General features: G+C 50.8%; 1 protein-coding gene across 1 annotated transcript in view; it reads right to left on the bottom strand.

The window, feature by feature from the left end:
- Positions 1-16,087: 16,087 nt before the first annotated feature.
- Positions 16,088-20,060, bottom strand: part of CLPB (ClpB family mitochondrial disaggregase) — a 134,405-nt gene continuing 130,432 nt past the window's right edge. The window contains exons 14-16 of the mRNA XM_075919632.2: positions 18,608-18,727; positions 17,947-18,051; positions 16,088-17,137 (exon numbers count right to left, since the gene is read on the bottom strand). Coding sequence (XP_075775747.2) covers positions 16,886-17,137; positions 17,947-18,051; positions 18,608-18,727 — 477 coding nt within the window. The 3' untranslated portion in view covers positions 16,088-16,885. The remainder of the gene's footprint in view (positions 17,138-17,946; positions 18,052-18,607; positions 18,728-20,060) is intronic.

The raw sequence follows: 20,060 nt of genomic DNA, 5'->3' as shown, positions 1-20,060 counted from the left end.
GGGCCTAGCTTTATAACAACGCCTCTTTGCAGGTGCTGAAGGCCTTTCCGCGTCTGTCCCTAAATAGGTAACTGTTATGCCGCAACCACCCTACTATAATAAACGGGGGGGTTAGTCTGTAGTGAGACTCTGCCCCCTCCAGGGTTGAACAAGCAAACTTCACTGAGCAAAAACCTCCCCCTGTTGCCTCTTTCTCCAACCCCCGGCCAATATCCCCCCAACCAAGGCCTCACCCTTTGGCCATCCGGCCTCCTCTGTGTGCACACAAAGTTCCTACTGGAATCAGTGGGCCCGATCCTGCTCCCCTTCCATTCACCCCCGTGTAACAGCTAGGCCCTCGGGGAAGTGGCTGCTCACTTACCTCGGCTTGAGGCCAGGATCAGGCCCATGAGGGCTGCAGGCCGGCTGGGAGCGAGCCCCGCATGTAGTGAGCCAAAGTCATTGGGTGGCCCAGAAGGGAGTGAGGGTCTTGGGCCCAGTTCTTAGGGCTGGTTGGCACCTGGCTGGCAGGCTCAGTGGAGGGGCGGACGGAGAACATAAGAACGGCCGTACTGGGTCAGACCAAAGGTCCTTCTAGCCCAGTAGCCTGTCTGCCAACAGTGGCCAGCACCAGGTGCCCCAGAGAGGGTGGACCGAAGACAATGATCAAGCAATTTGTCTCCTGCCATCTCTCTCCAGCCTCTGACAAACAGAGGCCAAGGACACCATTTTATCCCCTGGCTAATAGCCTTTTATGGACCTAACCTCCAGGAAATTATCTAGCTTCTCTTTAAACTCTATTATAGTCCTAGCCTTCACAACCTCCTCTGGCAAGGAGTTCCACAGGTTGACTACACGCAGTGTGAAGAAGAACTTTCTTTTATTAGTTTTAAACCTGCTACCCATTAATTTCATTTGGTGTCCTCTAGTTCTTCTATTATGGGAACTAATAAATAACTTTTCTTTATCGGCCCTCTCCACACCACTCATGATTTTATAGACCTCTATCATATCCCCCCTCAGTCTCCTCTTTTCTAAACTGAAAAGTCCCAGTCTCTTTAACCTCTCCTCATATGGGACCCGTTCCAAACCCCTAATCATTTTAGTTGCCCTTTTCTGAACCCTTTCCAAGGCCAAAATATCTTTTTTGAAGTGAGGAGACCACATCTGTACACAGTATTCAAGATGTGGGCGTACCATAGTTTTATACAGGGGCAGTATACAGGCTCCATTCTCACCCTAGACTGGCCCCTACAGGTCCCGCATGAGGCCCAGCTCTGAGGAAAACGTGCCATGGCTGTGGCCGTGACTAGATACAAGACTTCAGGCTCCGGAGCTGCATGAACTACAAAGCACCACTCAAAAGAGGGGGAAGCCGGTTCCCAGCGGGCTTTCTATGGCCCTCCCCACCTGTGGAGGAGGCGTTGAACTCTCGGTATGGCCTCAGCCTTCACACAGGGAACTAGAGCAAACCAGGAAGACTCGGGCTGGAAGGACCAGCACTTTCACCCACCAGAACCCAAACCCGACTGAGACAAAGCAGCAGACCTGGCCTGAACTCAGATTTTCACAGCCCAAGCCCAGGGCCCGGGGAGGGGGGCATGCCACAGGTCAGTGAGCATCAACGTGCCAAGGCCTTCGCACGTGAAGTGTTTTCACCAGCGCCTGGCACGGTGGCTGCTGGTCTTCCGGGGCATAGTGGATGGTGCCAGGTGCAAAGAGCTTCTGGGAACCTGGCCCTTGTGTAGGTGCCTAAATAGGACCCGCTTCCCTAGTTCCACGCTGCCATCCCCGGGAATGCCATGGGACATGCCCCGGGGGAGCGATGCTGCATGGACCAGGGTCACCCCTGCCCTAAAATCCCTGTTCTTTATGCGTCACGCACAGCTATCCAGCCGAGCCCTGGTTTTCCACGCTGGCTCCCAGCGGTCTCCGCCTGGCTGCTGCATTGTTTATTTTACCGCAGACAAGGAGCTCTGACTTGGGACCTGCTCCGCGGCCCCTTCGCTCGCTGGAGCTTGCCTGCTTCTAATCGAATTACCAGCCCGGCACGGGGCTGAAGGCTGGCGGTAATTGAATTTCTCCCGTCACAGCCTGATGTTTCTCCCCTCCAGATCCTGCCTTGGTTTTATTGTTTCTGGGCGAGGCTGCAGTGGCACATTTATTTGATCTGTCACAGGGAGCCCTTTCACCCTCTGCTGTTTGCTTAAAGGCACACCGGCTCCTTTCCCTGAAATACAATTAAAAACAAATAAAACAATCGGGGAGGGGGGTCCCCTCCCCCTCCCCGCTGTCCCCTGCAGAAAGGCCTCCGAGCGCGAGTGGATTCCGCCCTCTGTTCGGCTCCACCAAGCCAGCTTATAAACAGCCTGGCACTGGCGTGTGGCCGTCACAACACTCTTTCCCTGCCCCGATGGTAGCTCCGGCTGGCAGCTGATGAGATCCGAGCCCGTCTCCAGCCCGGGACTCCTTGCTAACTCGCAGAAGCAGCTGGGGAAATAGAGAGGCCCCTGCTTTCTTGTGGCAGGGCTATTCAGGCTGGGGAGCTGTGTGATAGGGTCTCTGTCCGGCCAGGCACCAGCACTGGGGGGCACGTCACTGTTATAGAAATCTGTAGAAGATAGACTCATGCCCTTGGGTTTGTTACTGTAGGGTCGTCAGCGCGGCCAGGTGTATCCTGATTTGCTATTGCAGGGGCTTGCGCGCTGTTATGGTAGGGTCTGGAGCACGGGGGTGTAAGCGCTAGTTTGTTATTGTAGGGCCACTCCCATGTGCTGTGCACACAGGTTTATTAGCCTAGGGCCCCTCAGCAATGTTACATCCTCCAGTTTGTTATTGTAGGGTCACTCACCCATGTGTTATGGTTCTACAGCAGGCGCGGGCAAGCTATGGCTCATGGGCCAGATCCGGCCCACCAAGCCTTTCAGACTGGCCCGTGATCCACCCCACCACGCCCTTCAGACACGGGGCAGCCAACCGCTTTGAGTCTAGGGCTGTGGCGGTCCTGCTGGGCTGCTGCCCAGGAGCCACCTAGGTAAGCACCTCCTGGCCAGAGCCTGCACCTGCACCCACCTCCTCTGGCACCTCAACTCCTTACCCAGGTCATCACCCAAACCTTCTGGACACCCCCTCCCATGTCCCTCCCAGATCCTGCATCCCCTCTTACCTCCCTCCCCCATGCCAGGATCCTCTCCTGCACCCTTACCCCATCCCAGACCCTGCACCCCAATCCCCTCTGTCACCCAAACTCCCTCTCAGACCCCACACCCTCTCCTGCACCCCAGCCCCCTACCCCAAGCTCCCTCCTGCACCCAGCCTCCGTCCCAGACCCTGCACCCCTTCCATAGAAGAGTGTGGCTCCTAACCACTTACCAAACTCTTGGAGTTGCCCCCTCTCAAAAATTATTGCCCCCTAAATCTTCTGAGTGGGAGGAGTTGGAAGGTGAATAAGATCCCATCACTGGGAAATGGACCCTCCCCCCATTCACCAGCAGCACCAGGAGTGAAAAAACCGGAAATGGAGGGCAGATCCGTGGGAATCTTGGTAGTTAGGGCTGGTTAGGTACATTTCAGACAGGCTGGTTAGGCACATTTCAGGCAAGATTGCTTCAGGTGTAGCTGCGAATGTGACTAAGGACCCTGGGGGCAAGCAGGAAGTAAGGTGGGAACAAGGGAACGAGGTTGGAAAGGACGCCGGAGTCCTGCTGGTGGGAGAAGAACCCCGATAAACATTGAATTGTTTGCATCCCTGGACTCCGCTGTTCTCTGCCCACAGGAGAAGGACCAGGGTAAGGCAGGTGAAAGGCTTAGCCCTCTCCCAAGCCTGGGCTCCTACGAGGCTGATAGCACGCAGGCTCTGTCCTGGTGCTCCTCTCAGCCTGGCCACTCGCTGACTGCGGAGCGCCCCTAGAGGAGGGGGCAGCACGTGCCCATGGTATCGGGGAGGTTTCGTGCACCACCTCAGTGTACTCCACCGACCGGATGCCTGCGACCTACAGGGAGGATTCTATTTCCCGCTCCGCCTGTGACTTGCACTGGGACCGTTCAGCCATGCCTGCATTGCTGCCGGGAGGGGTAGTTCCCTGGGCCGGCAGACACACGACGGGATACAAAGCACAGTGTGGTCACAGCTCAGGCAGTACAATCCCATCTGGGCTTAAGTCTGCACTCAGGCAGCTGCCCCTTGCTGCCGCCAATGTCACAGCCTCGATCCACGCTGGTGTGTGTCTAACCAAGTTGCAGGGACACCTCCTAGCTGCAGCACAGATGCACCCTTCGTGCAGCACCCTGACTCAGTTTCCCCACCCGTAAAGCGGGGACAATGATACTGATCCTTCTCCTAGGCTTCATTGACGTTTGTAAAATATTTCGAGTCCTTCAGATGGCTGGTATCAAAGCAGGGCCAGCAGCACCAACAGGTGTGTGTCCCCTCTCCAGGGGAGGAAGTAGCTTTTCACAACAAAAGGAGCTGGCTAATACCAGCCCCACCAATCAGCTCTCAGGGTGTCTACACTGCACTCGGGTGTGATTGCAGCCCATGCAGACTGACCTGAGCTGGCTTGGAGGTGGCTAGTTCAATTGCCAATAGCCAGCAATCCCTGCAGTTATCGCACACCCACGTGCAGGGCAGACACCCTCAGACCCAGGCAAGAAGGTGTGAGTGAGAGCCAGCGGGGGAATGTGACAGAGCGAGGGAGCAAGCGAACACGGGTTTTCCGTTCTGCATGAAATTTCTAATGCACGTTTTAAATAAAATGTTCCTGTTTCCCATTCAGCTCTTGTCGTGTATGATTTACAAAATAAGAAAGCGGAACTTTAAAAAAAAGTTTTTATTTTTTACTTCTTTAACTTAGAAGTAATTTTCTTTAAAAAAATCCCACTCATTTGATTCCCCTTCCCCTCGCCAAAAAACCCCACTTCTAAAGCTTGCCCTTACTTTGAAACTGGACTCAATGACCTCCTGAGATCTCTTCAAACCCTATGACACGCGAAGTCATTCTTCCGCTCTACTCCACGCTGATTAGGCCTCAGTTGGAGTATTGTGTCCAGTTCTGGGCACCGCATTTCAAGAAAGATGTGGAGAAATTGGAGAAGGTTCAGAGAAAAGCAACAAAGGTCTAGAAAACATGAGCTATGAGGAAAGACTGAAGGAATTGGGCTTGTTTAGTTTGGAAAAGAGAAGACTGAGAGGGGACATGATAGCCGTTTTCAAGTACCCAAATGAGCGTTACAAGGAGGAGGGGAAGAAATTGTTCTCCTTGGCCTCTGAGGATAGGACAAGAAGCAATGGGCTTAAATTGTAGCAAGGGAGGTTTAGGTTGGACATTAGGAAAAACTTCCTAACAGTCAGGGTGGTGAAACACTGGAATAAATTGCCTAGGGGGGTTGTGGAATCTCCATCTCTGGAGATATTTAAGAGCAGGTTGGACAGACACCTGTCAGGGATGATCTAGATGGTGCGTGGTCCTGCCATGAGGGCAGGGGACTGGACTCAATGACCTCTCGAGGTCCCTTCCAGTTCTAGGGTTCTATGATTCTAAGTAAACCCAGACCCAGGGATTTGTCCAGGCTGTTCTTAAAGTCTCTAATGAAAGGGATTCCACAACCTCCCTGGGAAATCCAGGGCTGAGTTTAACTACCCTGAGTTAGCAGATTTGTCCTGATGTCTTACCTCAATTTCCCTCCCTGAAAATGAAGCTGCTTAATTCTTGTTCTTCATAAGAATGGCCACACTGCATCACACAGACGGTCCATCTAGCCCCGTATCCTGGCTTCTGACAGTGGCCAATGCCAGGTGCCGCAGAGGGAGTGACCAGAACAGGACAATTATCCAGTGATCCAACCCCTATTGTCCAGTCCTGGTTTCTCACAGTCAGAGGGTTAGGGACATCCGGAGCATGGGGGTTGTGTGGCTGACACTCCTGGCTAGTAGCCAGTGATGAACCTGTCCTCCATGGAGTGATCTAGTTCTCTTTTGAATCCAGTTGTACTCTTGGCCTTCAGTACACCAACTAGTCATGGATTTCCAAGGGTGGCCGGGGCATGTTGTGACAAAATGCTTCCTGCTGTTTAGTTTAAACCTGCTGCTGAAAATTTAGTTGGGAGACCCCCAGTTCTTGTGTTACATGAAGGGGTAAATTTCACCATCTTATTCACTTTCTCCACACCTGTCACAACTGCATAAACTGCTGTCATATTCCCCTTTTACACGTCCCTTTTCCCAGCTGAAAAGTCCAAGCTTGCCTCATATGCCAGCTGTTCCCTAGCCCCAATCAGTTTTGTTGCCCTTTGCGGAAACTTTTCCAATTCTAATGTGTCTTTTTTGAGATGGGGGGACCAGAACTGCATGCGGTATTCAAGGGGTGAGCGTATCATGGACTTATTCAGTGGCATTATCGTATTTATTGTCTGTCCCTTTTCTAGTGGGTCCTAACTCTCTATTACGTTGGGGTTGGGTTTTTGTTGTTGATTGAGTGGATGTTTTCAGAGCACTACTCACAATGACTCCAAGATCTCCTTCTCCAGTGGGGACAGCTCAGGTTCCATCAGTTTGCATGCATAGTTGGGATTTTCATTTCCAGGGTGCATTTATCGACACTGAACTGCATTTCCTATTGTGTTGCCCAATCATCCAGGTTTGTGAGATCCCTTTGCACTCTGCTTTGGATTTAATTATCTTGAGAAGTTTTAGATCATCTACAAATGTTGCCACCTCACCGTTTTCCCTTTTTTCCAGATCTCTTATGAACAGCCCTGGTTCCAGTACAGATCCCAGGGGAACCCAACCATTTACTTCTCTCCAGTCTGAAAACTGACCATTTTTTCCTACCCTTTGTTTATCACCTTTTAACCAGTCCCTGAGAGGACTTTCCCTCTTATCCCAGGACATTTTACTTCGCTTAAGAATCTTTGGTTAGGGACCTAGTCAAAAGCTTTCAGGTAGTCTAGGTACACTGGAGCAATTGGATCCCCCTTGTCCACACGTCTGTTGACTCCCTCACAAATTTCTAATAGATTGATTGGTCAGACATGGTTTCCCTTTACAAAAGAGGTGTTGATTTGTCCCCAGCAAATCAAGTTAGTCTCTGACTCATCATTCTCTTCTTTATTATAGGTTCAACCAATTTTCCTGGTATGGAAGTTAGACTTACGAGCCTGTAATTGCCAGGATCGTCTCTGGAGCCTTTTAAAAAAATTGGCATCACATTAACTATCCTCTAGTCATCTCTTACAGAGACTGATTAAGCAATAGTTTATCTACCAATTAGCAGCTCTGCAGTTTCATATTTGAGTTCCCCCAGAGGAGTTGGGTGAATACTTCCTGGTCCTGTGGATTACACTAAAACTCTACTATTGACACCTCAATCTGGGACCATTCCTCAGATTTGTCATCTAAAGAGGATGGCTGAACTGTACAGCTAAACCCTCTGCTTGGCTTTGAAGATCTCTGTATTGGTCTTTTACTTAGCTGCAGGAAACATTCCCCAACACACCCTGCCCTAATAAAGTCTGAACATTCCCTAAAGGAGCGTCTGTGTTCTCCTTTTATGCAGTCACAGTCTAGAAGCCAGGAGGGAAATCCAAAGACTCTGCATCCCAACACAAAAAGGCCTTTATCCGGCAGGTGAATACAGAGGAGAAAAATTGGGCACATGACGCTCGCCTTCCAGGAGTGTCTGGCATAAAGCTGCTCTCTCATCTTGGCTCCAAACTGTTCCTGCTGGGATGGAACCGGCTCCATTCACCACCTCTTGTTGTTTAAATGACAAGAGCGAGGTCCCAGCGGAGAATGGAGTCCATTGTGCTAGGTGCTGCACAGAGAGAGAGTCCTAATAGACAAGACGTGCCAGGGGCAGGAGGGGAAAGAGCCGCAGAGACACGGCGAGGTGACTTCTTAACTCACTGGCAGAGCCAGGAATGGACACCAGACCTTCAACCGTGATGTGGTGGGGGCGCTGTCTGCTCTGTAACCCGGGGTTCCCCTGCGCTGTGCTGTGCGATTCCCACTGACTCACCCACATGTGGATTGGCCCAGACACCTAGTCCCAGCCTGGGCAGTTAGCAAAGCTCTTCCTGGGGGGAGACACAAAGGGAGGGAGACGGAGACGAACACCTGGCTGGGGGGGCAGGGTCTGGAAGGGAGGCAGTTTCTGGCTGGAAACATGAAGGGAACAGACTGAGCTGAGTGCTGAGGGGGCGATGGACCCCTAACCCAAGGGGTCCGAGGTTGCCTGGCCCTGACTCCTGTAGCCACGTCACGTCTGTGCTGTGCTGTACCCTGGAGAAGCAATAAACCCTCTGTATTCTACTGGCTGGCATTGTCTGTTCTGGCTGCTACAGGGGTGCAGGATCGGGGGGGGGGGTGTCCCCGACATGCCACCACAGCTGGATCTGGCCCACCACAATCCTCCAGGCCACCAATGTCCCACAGCCTAGGAGGACCTTGGATGGGCTACCCGCCTGCCATGGCCAGATGCTGGGGCCATGTGTATCGTGGGAGGAGGGGGCTCTCTCTGTGCTGCCCCCACTCCCAGCACAATCCTCACAGCTCCCTTTGGCCAGAAACTGGCCAATGGGAGCTGCCTGGGCTGTGCTCGCAGGCTCTGGCAGCTTGCAGGCTCCCTCCTGCTTGTGGCACGTACTGCACAGCAGGGCATAGGCTGTCCGGGAGGCACCTACAGTACGTGTCTCCCAGAGAGAGCCTGCACCTGGCACCCTGCCCCCCCCCCCAACCTCCCTGTCCCAGGTCACAACCCAAACCCTCTGTGCCCCAGCTCCAGGCCACAATCCCCTTCTGCCCCACATCACCACAGAAACCCTCTGTTTTAAATAGAGACAGGAAAGGAAAACCACCCTGGGACTGTGCCTTTTCTTGCTTTTCTTCTGATAGAAAGATTGGAAAGATCTTGGGGTTTTGTTGGTTCCCCTGAAAAACAAAAAAACCAACTCCCCACACCGGAAAAAACCTCCCACTTCTCTTATCAGTACAGTCAAGCCTCATCTGTCCTGGAAGACTGTCTAGATGGCTGGAGAAGTGGGAGTTTATAATATTTGAGGAGCCTGATGAGAGGGGTTGTGATTTGATTTGGGTTTTGTTCCTTCTGTTTCTGCTTCTCTTACTACCTGTTTACACACTGGGAAGCAGAGTTCTCTTTTGGGAAGGATCCTTTCTGCTGGCGTCTGAGAAAGCTCTCGAGCCCCATCCTCCACAGGGGCCTCCCATGGACACAGAGGTGATGTGACGTTTCTAAGCTACAACAGGGAGCAGGTGGAGACAATACTCTCTGGGGGTGGAGGGCTTCTTTATTCAGCACAAAGACACAACCAAAGCTCGGTCCCCCTTTGCCAGTTTGGTGATGTTCTCCCCATAACCTATCCACGGGGCTGGCTTTACAAAGGTCCCCTTCAGCTTGGGCTCACGTTCTGTGTCAAACCAGAACACTCCCGTCCGTCGGGATTTCAGCTTTGCCGTGCTAGCCTGGCAGGGGGGGTACCGCCCCATGCGATCTGCAGCTGAGGGCCCCTTGGGCTGCCTGGTGCCACCTGCACCGCAGTGCGTATCAGCTGGAGCTAACCAACACACTAGTTACAGCACTGTGAAAAAAATGTGTCCCCTGGGACTGGCGTGAAAAGGAAAGGAGCGGCTGTTTAGCAACTTGCATTCCTGGTGAGTGGGGCCATCATATGTATCCCTGGGGTGTGCTGCTAGAGAGCCATTACCATTGCAAAGGGGAAAACCCAGCCAGCCCTCCCACTTAATTGGGCCAGACCTCCCACTACCCAGCGGAGACAGGAATATCGGCCACTGACCACAATGCAAGTCACAGGGCTTATTGTCCTTCTCGCAGTTTCGTGTCGGTGACTGTACTTGTGGGGGTGTCTCGGACGAGTCAGGGTGAGCCCACTTCTGGGGGGGAGCGAGACAAGCTTGCTACACGGAGTTCTGCGTAAGCGCCCAGGCTGGTCTCACCCACAGAAGTTGGTCCACTGAAAAGAGACTGCCTCCCCCACCTTGTCTCGCTGCTGTCCTGGGAACGGCACTGCTCGTAGGGATGTAAAAAAGGTTTAAATAGCAGTAGCCGTGGAATGCTAAACATCCCAGCAGTTCGCTTTTTGGCTGGGTGGGACCAGAGGGAAGGATGCTAGAAGGGCAGCCCCAGAGCCTGCAATGCAGCCAACTCCGCTTGCTGGTGCGCATAGGCTGGCTCCCGGCCCTGCTCCTGGGGCTGCAGGCTCTGCAGTGTAAGTCTTCTACTGCAGAAGCTGCCATGCAGGCCAGCCCCTGGCTCCCTGGGAGCGGAGCTGGGAGCAGGGCAGAAGAGTTTAACCGTAACGGAAACCGATAAGCTCATGCTTACTGGTGCCCCGGTGAAATGCTTAGGTCCCTCATGGCTAGACTATCTCTGCATACGTCGCTACAATTTGCAAACCTCACCGCCAAAAGTTAGGCTCTTAAATCTGTGGAAGCCCTAAAGAGCAGCTGAACCATCAGGTGCAGTGAAGCCTGTAGAATGTGCCGGTTGTCACTGCTGAAACTCAAGTGGACTAAATATAGATTTAGGAGCCGCAGCAATGTGGAAAGTTTTGGAAGGGTGTGTGTGTGTAGTCACAAACGACTGCTCTGTTACTCACCTGTGGTAGGGTAATGCTTGCCCTAAGCAAATGAAAAAAATGGGTAGCAGGTTTAAAACTAATAAAAGAAAGTTCTTCTTCACACAGCATGTAGTCAACCTGTGGAACTCCTTGCCAGAGGAGGCTGTGAAGGCTAGGACTATAATAGAGTTTAAAGAGAAGCTAGATAATTTCCTGGAAGTTAGGTCCATAAAAGGCTATTAGCCAGGGGATAAAATGGTGTCCTTGGCCTCTGTTTGTCAGAGGCTGGAGAGAGATGGCAGGAGACAAATCGCTTGATCATTGTCTTCGGTCCACCCTCTCTGGGGCAGTTGGTGCTGGCCACTGTCGGCAGACAGGCTACTGGGCTAGATGGACCTTTGGTCTGACCCAGTACGGCCGTTCTTATGTTCTTATGTAAATGTGTCACTGCGCTGGAAGGATTCTGGTTAACTGCAGTGTGGATGGTGCTTGAAGTGTTAGAATAGTCTGGAGTCACCAGCAAGGCCGCCTGCCGGAGAAGGACGCGCTGGTTGTGCGACTGGGCCCACGCAGCGTAGCTGCAGTTTACATTTACATATCCGTACTATGCTGCAGTGATCATACAACTGCCTGGATCTGCTTCCTCCTTGTTTCCCAGATGCCCCAGAGTAAACACAATCTCACCAGCACTGCGACCGTTCTGCCGACTAAAGGTCAAAGGTGCCACATCGCTACACAATGCAGAGGCTAGCGGATTTTCACGCAGTAGATGCTTTTTTGGTGTTGCCTCCATGGGAGAGGAAATGTCTGTGTGTTCTGGATTCAGCCCCTTGTGCCATCCGTCACCCATGCATCCAATGAGACCTCTAAAAAACACCCGGGCTACGCCTACACTGGCATGATTTTCCGAAAATGCTTTTAACGGAAAACTTTTCCATTAAAAGCATTTTCGGAAAAGCACGTCTAGATTGGCAGGATGCTTTTCCGCAAAAGCACTTTGTGCGGAAAAGCGTCCGTGGCCAATCTAGACGCGCTTTTCTGCAAAAAAGCCCCGATTGCCATTTTCGCGATCGGGGCTTTTTTGCGGAAAACACTACTGTGCTGTCTACAGTGGCCCTTTTGCGCAAAAGTCTTTCGGAAAAAGACTTTTGCATGAATGGGAGCAGCATAGTATTTCCGGAAAAGCACTGACGATCTTACATGAGATCGTCAGTGCTTTTCTGGAAATTCAAGCGACCAGTGTAGACAGCTGGCAAGTTCTTCCGGAAAAGCGGCTGATTTTCCAGAAAAACTTGCCAGTCTAGACATAGCCCCGATGTTTGTAAGATAAGCCAAGCGGGGGAGACCCTCTCAGAACTACTTTGCCCCTCCTTAAGAAGCAAATAAGGTTACAACTCTGAATGGCTTTTCCTGGGTAGGTCGCCTTCAACGTTACTCCTGGGTCTTTCCCCTTTCCAGTGCTGGGGAATATTGCAGAGGCTGGTATGCAGGCGAGCCTGCAGCCCCAAGTAGACAAGACTGGGTTCCCTTGCAGATTTATCAACCTCTCCTAATTTTGGGCAGCTTGGCGTGGGAGATCGGATTGCTTGGGGTTGGCAGTACCATTGTTCATGCTTTAGAAACAGTCTGTCAAGAGCCCACGAAAATTCTACGAGCCCAGACAACAGGGGTGGGAGGGAACAAGCTGGCTCTGAGCTCCCACCTGAACTTGACGCAAAGGCACCTGGTGACCAGTCTGTTCCACTGGCGGCTTTTTCTTGCTGCCAGGACTCAAGGTCGGCAGCAGAGCCAATCCCTGAGCAACCTAACGACACAACTGGCCCGCAGTCGGCTGCCTGGTTGGGACAGCAGTCTGGCTCTTCAACCCAGCAGCGGAGAGGCCGAGCAAAGCATTCACTCTCAGCTCCTGCCTTATTCACGGCAGCCAACAGACTCCACCAGGCCCTGGGCAAGGGTGGGCAGCTCTGGGCCTCCAGACCCCTCACCAATCCCTCCTCCGCTGAAGGTGTGTAGCCACCAGGATCACATCCTGGCCCTTGGGCCCTTAGAGACTTTGTATGTTTAGCTGCCCATACGCATCTCCTCCAAAATATTCTTGGGTGTAAAATGTTTTCTCCCTGCCCCATTGAGTCTCTCTTTTTCTTTAATTGCCTGCCCCTGGTGAGCCCCCTATGGAAAGCCCTGTGCCTCAGTGACGTCATCATGCTAATACAGTCTGCATACTCCAGGGCCTTTGAGTTTTGATGGTCTGGGAGCCTTCCCATCCCGAGGGGTCCTGTAGAAAGGATAAATCCTCCAGTGGTGTCTTTGCAGGGCTGGGACCCTTCTCCTACATCAAACATTTGGGTGGTGTGAGATCCCCTGCGTTTGTTCAAGCCAATGAGCATCTTGTTTCTGGTGCATGGTGGGGGAAGATGTGGCGTGCGGTCTCCCTAAGTATTGTGAAACTTCCCACCATAATGGCATGTGGGCACTGTCGTCTGGAATTGTAGGTCCTCGACTGAGTGGGGAGGGAGAACTAATAACATGACAAGACGATGGAGCTGTTCAATTCTGTTTTGCTTCAGTCTTCACTAAAAAGATGAATTGTGACCAGATAGTTAACATTAATTGCAGTAAGTAAGAGGAGAAAGGAACACAAGCCAAAATAGGGAAAGAACAGGTTAGAGAATATTTAGACCAGCTAGATGTAGCCAAGTTGGCAGGGCCGGATGAAACTCGTCCTACGGTACTTACGGAACTAGTTGAAGCGATCTCGGAAGTGTTCACAATTCTCTTTGAGAACTCTCAGAAGACAGGTGAGAGCCCGGAGCACTGGAGAAGGGCGAACCTAGGACCTATCTTTAAAAGGGGGATCTGGAGGATTATAGACCAATCAGCTTTAACGTCAATACTGGAATGATACTGGAACAAATTATTAAACCATCAGTGATAAGGAATAGCTAGCATGGATTTGTCAAGAACAAACCATGCCAAGCCAACCTGATTTCCTTCTTTGATAGAGTGACCCATCAAGTAGCTACAGGGGAAGCAGTAGATGGAATATACTTTGATTTTAGCAAGGCTTTTGATACTGTCCCACATGACATTTTCATAAGCAAACTTGGAGAATTTAAAATCTTCAGAGGGGGAGCTGAGTGAGTCTGTAACTGGAAAAACTTAAAAAACAACAAACAGTCTAGCAGCACCTTAAAGACTAACAAAACATGTAGATGGGATCATGAGCTTTCTTGGGTTGTACCCACAAAAGCTCATGATAACATCTCCATATTTTGTCAGGGAAATTTAGTTTGGATTAAATGATGAAAAGATGGGTGCACAATTGGCTGAAATATATTTCAATAGTAGTTATCAATGGCTTGCTGTCAAACTAGGGGGATATATGTAGCAGGGTCTGGTGCTAGTCCATATTTTCATTAATGACTTGGATAATAGATAGTTGGCTTATAAAATCTGCAGATGACACCAAGCTGGGAGGGGTTGCAAGCACTTCAGAGGACTGGTTTAGAATTCAAAAGGACCTTAACGAATTGGAGAATTTGTTTGAAATCAACAAGATGAAATTAAATCAATACAAATGCACAATCCTACTTTAGGAAGAAAAAAAATCAAATGCATAAGTACACAATGGGGAACAACTGGCTAGGTGGTAGTACTGCTGAAAATGATAAGGGTGATAGAATCACAGAACTGGAAAGAACCTCAAGAAGTCCTCAAGTCCAGTCCCCTGAACTCATAGCAGGACCAAGCACCATCTAGTTATACCTGACAGATGTCTATCCAATGTTCTCTTAAATATCTCTTGTGATGGAGATTCCACAACCTCCCGAGGCAATTTATTCCAGTGTTTAACCACCCTGACAGGAAGTTTGTCCAACCTAAACCCATTGCTTCTTGACCTATCCTTAGAGGTTAAGGAGAATAATTTTTCTCCCTCCTCCTTGTAACACCCTTTTATGTACTTGAAAACTTTGTTACGTCCCCACTCAGTCTTCTCTTCTCCAGACTAAATGCAACCAGTTTTTGAAATCTTACCTTATAGGTCATGTTTTCTAGACCCTTCATCATTTTTGTTGCTCTTCTTTGAGCTTTCTCAAATTTGCCCACATTTTTCCTGAAATGTGGCACCCACAACTGGACACAATATTCTAGCTGAGGCCAAATTAGTGTGGGAGTAGAGTCAAAGAATTACTTCTCCTGTTTTACTTCTCCTGTGATCGTGCTAATACATCGATCACAGGATCTTTCCCAGGGGATTTGGCTGGTTTCCTATAGCCTGGACTGGCCCTGAATTCTGATTCAGCTGCACATTTGAAATCAACCTAAACTGGAACCCATCACTTGGTGCTGCCTTCTGCCTCTCCTGCATCCCATAGCTACAGCACCTCTCAAGAATGGGGACACAGAAGTTTTGGCCTGTCTTAAATTCAATTTTTTAAGGTCCGGATCTATTCTGTTCCATGTTTTTATGTGGCCTCTATGACTTTGGTACCCAAGCACCTTGTATTTATCCTCGCAACACCCCTGTGATGAAAGGAAGGGGGAATTACAGATAGGAAATCAAAGCATAGAGAGATTAAGGACCTAGCCCAAAGTCACTAAAGGGGTCTGTGGCAAAGCTGGGAATTGCATTCAACATTCTCAAGTCCCAATCCTTAACCACCGGACAATCTTTTTCCATTCAGAGTCTTATACTGCACCCGTCTCTGTGGTGCTATTTGTGACACCAGGTCTACTATTCCTTATGTGCCCAAGACTCCTGTTTAAATCATTTATTTGAAGGGCTTCCTCAGCTTTACTTTCATTTTATACGCAGAAGAACGACCTACCATTAAACAGCATCTTTCACTGGTAGCATCCCAAAGAGTTTTATAGACTGGAAATACCAGAAAGGGATCATTCATTCACCCATCACTGAAATGCAGCCGGATCGTAACAGCAACTGGTTTTAAGAGAGGCATTGAAGAATGCTGTGTCCCATTGGATCCTGCAGCTAACCCCCAATACTTGCAAAAAGTGCAACAGGATCTTTTAGCGTACATGCCTGTTTTAGCTCTCCACTGAAGCAAGGAGAGTCCAGTGGGGCTCAGGCTATAGACACCAAACAAAATGACTGGGTTGACTTGAATGCACAGAGCTGAGAGTCTGTTAGGGGCGCAGGGCAGGGCACTCAGCACGCAAAGGGTTCAGCTAGTGCAGGAATGGCGACATCTCTATCGAGTTAAACCTTCTGCAGAGGGAAGACCCTACAATCACTCAGGGAACAAATCCAATTTTTACTTGTAACAGACAATGCATCTTTCAATTTGTCTGGCCCGGGGAACTTTGCTCTAAGCTCTGACATTGCAGACAGCAAAGATGTTTACGTTAACCCTGAGATATTTAGTGTTTGCCAGCAAGCGGACCTGCAAAGCAGAGACCATCTAGCCAGCAGCGGAGAGACGGGAGCATGAGCAACAGCATCAGTGTTCAATAATGGGGTTTACACCATGATCTCAGCAGGCCAGAAGCGAAAGACGGAAATGCGTCCCTTTTATTCACGGTTCCCGTTTGAAAGCAGGCGATGGAGGAGTTTCACAGACAGGTAAGTTACCACAGTCCATCATTATACTTGCTCCCGCTGTTCATAAGGGAGGGGACACCCCCATTCCCTCTGTACTGCTCCTTCTCCCTCCATCCTTGCTAGGAAACAGAGTGCTATGCGAGGGTTCTGATTGTATTGAATAAATTAAAGAATCTGGCTGCAGCCCGTGAGGTTGGGGAGGGCACACAGCTACATATCCGACATGGCTCCTCTCGGCTGCAGGGCCATCCTCACACATTCTGCAGTTTGCTGCGCATGCAACCTTATTCTCTCCAGAAACTGTTACCAGCGCCAGACTCGCTACAGCTGATCTGACTTGGAATCTGCCTGAACTTCCTCTTTGAAAGGCCCTGTGTGCTTCCTCTGCTGGGAACTTTCCACAAAGCAATATATCCACCCCGCTCCATGTCTTGCGCGTCACTGGGGGAGGGCCACAGTTCTAGCCTGTGATGCAGATGGAGGTTAAGGCCCCCGACTCAATGTGGACACAGGAGAGCTGACCTGGGCTCCTTCCTACCTCGGAGACTCAATAACAAAACAAGGAGTGCTGCCTGCCAGAACCTCATTCTGCAGGTCTGGGGGCAGGAATCCAGCACCACTGTCCTTACTCACGGATGAGCCATTTTGCGAATTCCGTGTCTTGTAGTTATTTTATTGAGGACAGGACAATCAGACACGTCCAGCCAGCAGCCATGTGGCTGAGCGTGGTGTGCAAAGCGTCCCCGATGGCTACAACATAAAGGAGATTTCATCAGGGTTCAGGGGAGCCTGGATGTCCAGTTTTCGACTTTTGCTGTCCTTCTCGACTATCTCCAGCCGCAGCGTCGGGGCCTTCCTCTCCTCCTCCTCGGGGGACGTGCTGTCCTTGGTTTTCAGCAGCTGTTTGTCCGAATCGTCCACTGTGATGCGCAAGGTGCAGCCTCTGGGCAGAAGGTCCTGCTCATAGGCAGCAGCTAACTGGTTCACAACACGACGCTCCACCTGTGGGATGCAAAACACCTGCCCTTAACAAACCTTCTGTTCTCACCTATGGGTCGGGGCAACCTGGCATCTGCAGGTGATCTCTAATGGGCCACTGTCACCGCTAGCTGTCAGGATCGGGGCCAACCACGCTTGCCTGGGCTGGGGGGGGGGGGGGGAGCGAAGGAACACTGCTTTGTCAGGTAGATGCAGTACATGTAGAAAGCACCAAAAGGCTCCAGGTGCTTTTGAGCCCTATCTCCAGCAACCTTCAACGAACTACTCTCTCCATGACTTTCAGTGGTGTCAGAGCAGAAACAAACGCAAGGCCAAGAGAGAGTCTGGGTCTGAGAGCGTGTCTGTGTGTTTTCAGATATACCTGTCGTTATTTTCTCTCCCTCACACTCATGGCCACCGAGGGAGCTACTCGCTCTTAGGGGGGGAGGGGTAGCTCAGTGGTTTGGGCATTGGCCTGCTAAACCCAGGGTTTAGTTCAATCCTTGTGGAGGCCATTTAGGGATTTGGGGCAAAAAATTTGTCAGGGATGGTACTTGGTCCTGCTTTGAAGGCAGGGGACTGGACTCGATGATCTTTCAAGGTCCCTTCCGGAGATAGGCAATCTCCATTAATTTATTTAAATTTAGCTACGCTTCTGCTCTTCACAGGAAGGGTACAAAGAGTTTACTGACTCTCTCTAGCCTTTCCCAAGGTGGCCTGTGACACGCGAGGCCAGTCCAGAGGGCGGGCTGGTGTACGAGGGGAAGGCTGGGCTGATCGGTGCAGAAAGTGGTGGACAGGGCAAGGGAGCACCTCTTGTCATCATGCCGTACCTCATGTTTAATGGAGCGGGCGCCATAGTGCAGGTTGTAGCCGTCTGCCAGCACATCCATCACCTCCCTGTCCCACAGCAGAGTGATGTTGTGTCTCACTTTGGCCTGCGGGATGAGAAAGGCACAGCATGCTACCGAACCCTTGCGTTGGCCACAGCTGAACTTCTGCTTCAGAGCATGATTATCTGGAGGCCGCGGCTGCACTGAGCAGGGCTCACCAGCATGGACGGACAGAGGTGGCCACCAAGCCAGAGCCCTGATGACACAAAACTGCACCTGTATACTATGGGCTGTAAGTCATGAGGGTCTGCCTGGCCTGGAGGGCCCAGCACCACACAAGTGTATAATGTCACTGCCCAGGTACCCTGCTCTCATGATGCATAATACACACACTCCATGCCCACCGCCCAAGACATTCCCCACCCACAATCCCAGCATGCTGCCCCCTCCATTCCCAAAAGCCTTGCTACTCAGAGCTACGGGCAAGGAGAGCAGCAAGTGACTCTGATAAGGTCCAGGAAGTGCATGGAGGAGAGAGGGGTAGCACCTGTGAACTAGTGCATTTTGGCACAAGAAGGGTATAGGACTAAAGCCTGCTTAGGGCCCCTGCTGTGTATGTATTAAAGGGAAGGTGAACCCCAAAGTAACAGTCTGGTTTTACCCTCTTGGCCCAAAAAGTCAACTCCTTGCTGACAAGCTGGATCAGCTCTGAATGACAAAAGGGGAGAAAATAAACAATCTCGTTGATCCTTCCCAGAAACTCGTCTCTTCGGAAGTGAGCCTGCAGATGACAAAGGGCAAAGGTCAGCAGCAGCAGGCGGGAAGTCTGAGCTAAAGGGCACTTTGGATAGCCACTGGCACTACAAGATCCCCAGGAGGCCAGGCTGACTCCAGGCAGCTCTTCACACCACCTCCCACAACACAACGCGCGGCTAACAACCATCGTGCCAAGCACATGCACCAGAAATGCCAGGTCTCCACTACGGAGAGCATCTCACACACCAAGGCTGGGGGTTCACCTGAGGAATTAACAGGTCTAGAAGTAGCACAGGAAGGGACTGAAAATTTCACACGTTTTAAGTCCAGCTCTGACACTCACTTGTATGACTGTGCAAGTCTCTTAGGGCCTCTGATTTGGGGTGCCTCTGTTTTTAAGGACCTGACCTGAGTCTCCTGCACTACACCTCCTGCTGACATCAGAGAACTGTGGCTGCTTTAAACATCAAGCTCTGAGCTGCTCAAGATGGGTGCCCAAAAAGGTGGGCACTTAAAATTAGAGGAGGCTTAAAAACATTGCCCCAAAGCTCTTTGGTCTCATTTTGCCCTGCTCCCGTGTGGGTTGTGAGGATACATCCAGGTGTGTACAGTGCTCTGAAGCGTAACACAGCGTGCCATTGCTAAGTGTTGTTATTAATAGAATGTGGCACAAGACTACGCATCTGCCTATGACAAGTGAAACTTCCAGTGTGCACATGGTGCTATGGAAATTGTCTCTATTGAAAAGCAGACAGAAGCACTGAAGAACATACTCTAGCCGCTCTAGTGGTACTCTCTGGGAATAGTGAAACGGACTCGATGCCAGAATAAATCTCTCATCTGTAACTTCTGATCTGATGCTACTTTGGTCGACAAGCGGTGATTTGATTCCAAGTCTACACAAGGAATGTGCCATCTGCAGTGAAGGTAAAGTGCCTTGTTTCTGTCGGAAGTACCAGTCCGGCAGCAAGCAGAGTTGCCTTAGAAACTTCTTAAGAAGCGTAAGAGGCAAGGAAGAGAAGCTAAGCTCCAGAATTTGTCATTCTGACACATTACATGTGGTTTATATATATATATTTGGAACATGTCAATTCCGTGCACGGCCCTTACGTTGGTGATTGAATACTGGGCTGTAATTCAATTGGGAGTTCTGCTGCCATCCATTAACCGGCTCGCATACATTCACTGCTCATGGCAGCAGCAGAACCTCCTCCGGTGAGTTAACCCCTCAGCACCAGGGGTGGTGTGTGCATGTGAGAGAGAGACTGTGCCTGGACAGGTGTGCGACGCTGTACGGCTGCAGGTAACGTTACTGCTGTGTTCTTCACAGCACTGGGCGTAGGCTCTGCTCCTCAATT

The sequence above is a fragment of the Pelodiscus sinensis genome, chromosome 1 (assembly GCF_052426305.1).
Source record: "Pelodiscus sinensis isolate ZL-2025 chromosome 1, ASM5242630v1, whole genome shotgun sequence".
In the NCBI taxonomy this organism is placed as follows: domain Eukaryota; kingdom Metazoa; phylum Chordata; order Testudines; family Trionychidae; genus Pelodiscus; species Pelodiscus sinensis.
Note: the sequence above shows the minus strand (reverse complement) of the source record. Positions and strands in the feature narration are given on the sequence as shown.